The 2458-nt window shown below is 67.7% G+C and overlaps 1 protein-coding gene across 1 annotated transcript; it reads right to left on the bottom strand.

Moving 5' to 3' along the window:
• Positions 1 to 17: 17 nt before the first annotated feature.
• On the bottom strand, positions 18 to 1888 carry LOC113980329 (5'-AMP-activated protein kinase subunit gamma-1-like; the record flags this gene model as incomplete). Its single annotated transcript, XM_027707553.1, has 8 exons — positions 1816 to 1888; positions 1379 to 1482; positions 1216 to 1297; positions 1077 to 1135; positions 928 to 973; positions 769 to 823; positions 552 to 678; positions 18 to 220 (listed from the first exon to the last, which is right to left on the bottom strand). Coding segments are annotated over exons 2-8 (644 nt in total), but the record flags the coding sequence as incomplete, so codon positions are not given.
• Positions 1889 to 2458: the final 570 nt, after the last annotated feature.

Here is a 2458-nt window from a genome sequence, read left to right as displayed (position 1 = left end):
CCCCCCCCGGAGGTGACCCGGGGACAGCCGAGGTCGGGACAGCCCCGTCCTTACCCGAGTCATCCACCACGGGCAGCGCCGAGACGCGCTGCTGCACGAAGATGCCCAGGGCCACGTAGATGGGGGTGCCCGTGCCCACCACGGCGATGTTGCTGTAGGTGCCGATCTGCAGCTCCGCCAACGTCCGCGCCATGAACTCGGGCTTGGGCACCTCTGCGATCTGTGGGGGCGGCGAGGGGGGTACGGGGCTGAGCACAGACCCCCCAGGAGAGCGCCGGGGGATGGAGCAGGGGATGTGGGACCCCCGGGTAGGGGTGGTGCAGAGGGTCTGTGCGGCGTCCTGGGGGTCCCCCAGCACCCACAGCGTGTGGGGAGGTACCGGGGCTGTGCCCACTCTGTGCCCAGTGCTGGTGGTACCTGGTACAGGGACCTGGCACAGCCCAGATCGAGGGGCTCGGGGCAGAACTTGGCACAGGGACCTGGCACAGCCCAGGGCTGGGGGTCCCAGGGTGGCCCCCACCCCGTCACCACGGGGCAGGGGCAGGACTTACAAAGAGCTTGAGGAACTTGAGGATGCGTTTGTGGGTGAGGATGTAGAGGGTGTTCCCCGAGTCGGGGTCGATGACGGGCAGACGATGGATCTTGTTGCGGATCAGGGAGGACACGGCGTCGAAGAGGCTGCGGGAGGGAGAGGAGGGGGGATTTAGGGTGTGCCCAGGGGTGCCCCCCCCAAGCCGTGACCCCCCTCCCTGCCCCCCCGGGGGGTACCTGGCGTTGGGGGAGATGCAGACCAGGGGCTTGAAGGAGTCCTGCAGATAAACCTCTGTGGGGAGAGGGGGGGGCTGAGGGGGGTGGGCGGGGGACGGCGCCGGGGGGCTCCGGAAGCACCGGGGGGGGTAGGAGGTGGCCGGCAGAGACCCCCCTCACCTCTCCACGTCTCTATTTTGTGCTCCTCCAGCTCGTAGATCTGCACCTGGGGGGAGGTAAGAGGAGAAACCAGGATCACTCACGGCCATAGGTGGGGTGGGGGCAGAGCCAGACACCCCCCACGCCCTCAGCAGACCCCCGGCCCTCACCATGGGCGACTTGTAGTAGCGGTGCAGGATGTTGATGAAGTCGGTGATGGTCAGCATTCCTGGGGGGGACAGGGAGGGTGAGGGGGGGTCCCTCCAGCCCCTTGCCAGCCCGAGAGCCCCCTGTGCCCCCCCGGCTCACCTACGAAACTTTGCTTCTTGCTGTCCCAGAGAGGGGCCGCCCGGACGCCGTTGGTGACCAGGGCGAAGAACGCCTTCTTCACCTGCGGGCACGGCCGTCAGGGAGCCCCAAAAGTGCCCCCCAGCCCCAAAACTTCCTTCTCCCCGCCCCGGCCCCAGCACACCTGCAGGGACGTGTCGAAGACGACCAGTTTGGAGCTGGTGGGGATCAGGTCGTAGCAGCGGTGGGATTTCATGAAAGCCGTGTAGGCACCGCGGTGGGCGTCCCCTGGGGGGGGGGGCAGCGTGAGGGGGCACCCCAAACCCTGGGGCACCCCAAACCCTGGGGATACCCCAAATCCTGACCCCGGGATACCCCCAATCCTGGGGCACTCCAAATCCTGGCGATACCCCAAATCCTGACCCCCAGGTACCCCAAATCCTGGGGCACCCCAAATCCAAACCTCAGACATCCCGAACCCCAGGACCCTCCCACCCCGGGCCCCCAGGAAAGGGAAAACCCTCTGGATTCTGCCCACCTTGGGACACCTCAAACCCACGCGGCACCTCCCCTGCCGGATCCTCCCCGCACCCTGGATCCCCTAGACCAGCCTGGAATCACCTTCCAGCCCCGGGGGGCTCAGCTCCGCCGGGCTCTCGGTGGCCGGGCCGGGGTCGGGGCCGGGGCCAGGATCCTGGGGGCAGAAACGGAGCGAGTAAGGCCGGGCCGCGGCCCCCGGTCCCGGTAGCCCCGTGTCCCTCCCCGTGTCCCCCCTCCCGGTCCCCGCTGTCCCTCCCCGCCCCCACCTCCATGGCCCCCGCTCCGTCCCGCGGCGCCGCTGCCCCACTTCCGCCCGGCTTCCTGCCCCACTTCCGCCCGGCTTTTCCTACTTCCGTCCGGCCTCCTGCCCCACTTCCGCCCGGCCTCCTGCCCCACTTCCGCTCGGCTTCTTTTCCTACTTCCGCCCGGCTCCTGGCAATTCCAGCGCGGGCCTCCTGGAAGCGAACGAAGCCCTTTCCCCCAGGAAAGAAACCCTGTGACCTTTGGGTTTCAGGGGCGGTTGGTGGCGCAGCCTGGGCACTCCGTGGGCAGCAAGAGCTTTCTGTGGTGGCACCTTTGGTCTGGGAGGAATCTTTGTCCGTACTGAATTTCGGGAGTCGGGCTGGCAAGTTCAGCGCAGGGCTCCGAAAAGCAAAGGATGATTCCTCCCAGGCAAAAAAGTGCCGGGCCAGAAAGCTCTTGCTGCCCGTGGTGACCGCACCAA

Source organism: Neopelma chrysocephalum, unplaced genomic scaffold (genome assembly GCF_003984885.1).
Source record: "Neopelma chrysocephalum unplaced genomic scaffold, ASM398488v2 Primary Assembly neopelma1_93704, whole genome shotgun sequence".
Classification (NCBI taxonomy): domain Eukaryota; kingdom Metazoa; phylum Chordata; class Aves; order Passeriformes; family Pipridae; genus Neopelma; species Neopelma chrysocephalum.
Note: the sequence above shows the minus strand (reverse complement) of the source record. Positions and strands in the feature narration are given on the sequence as shown.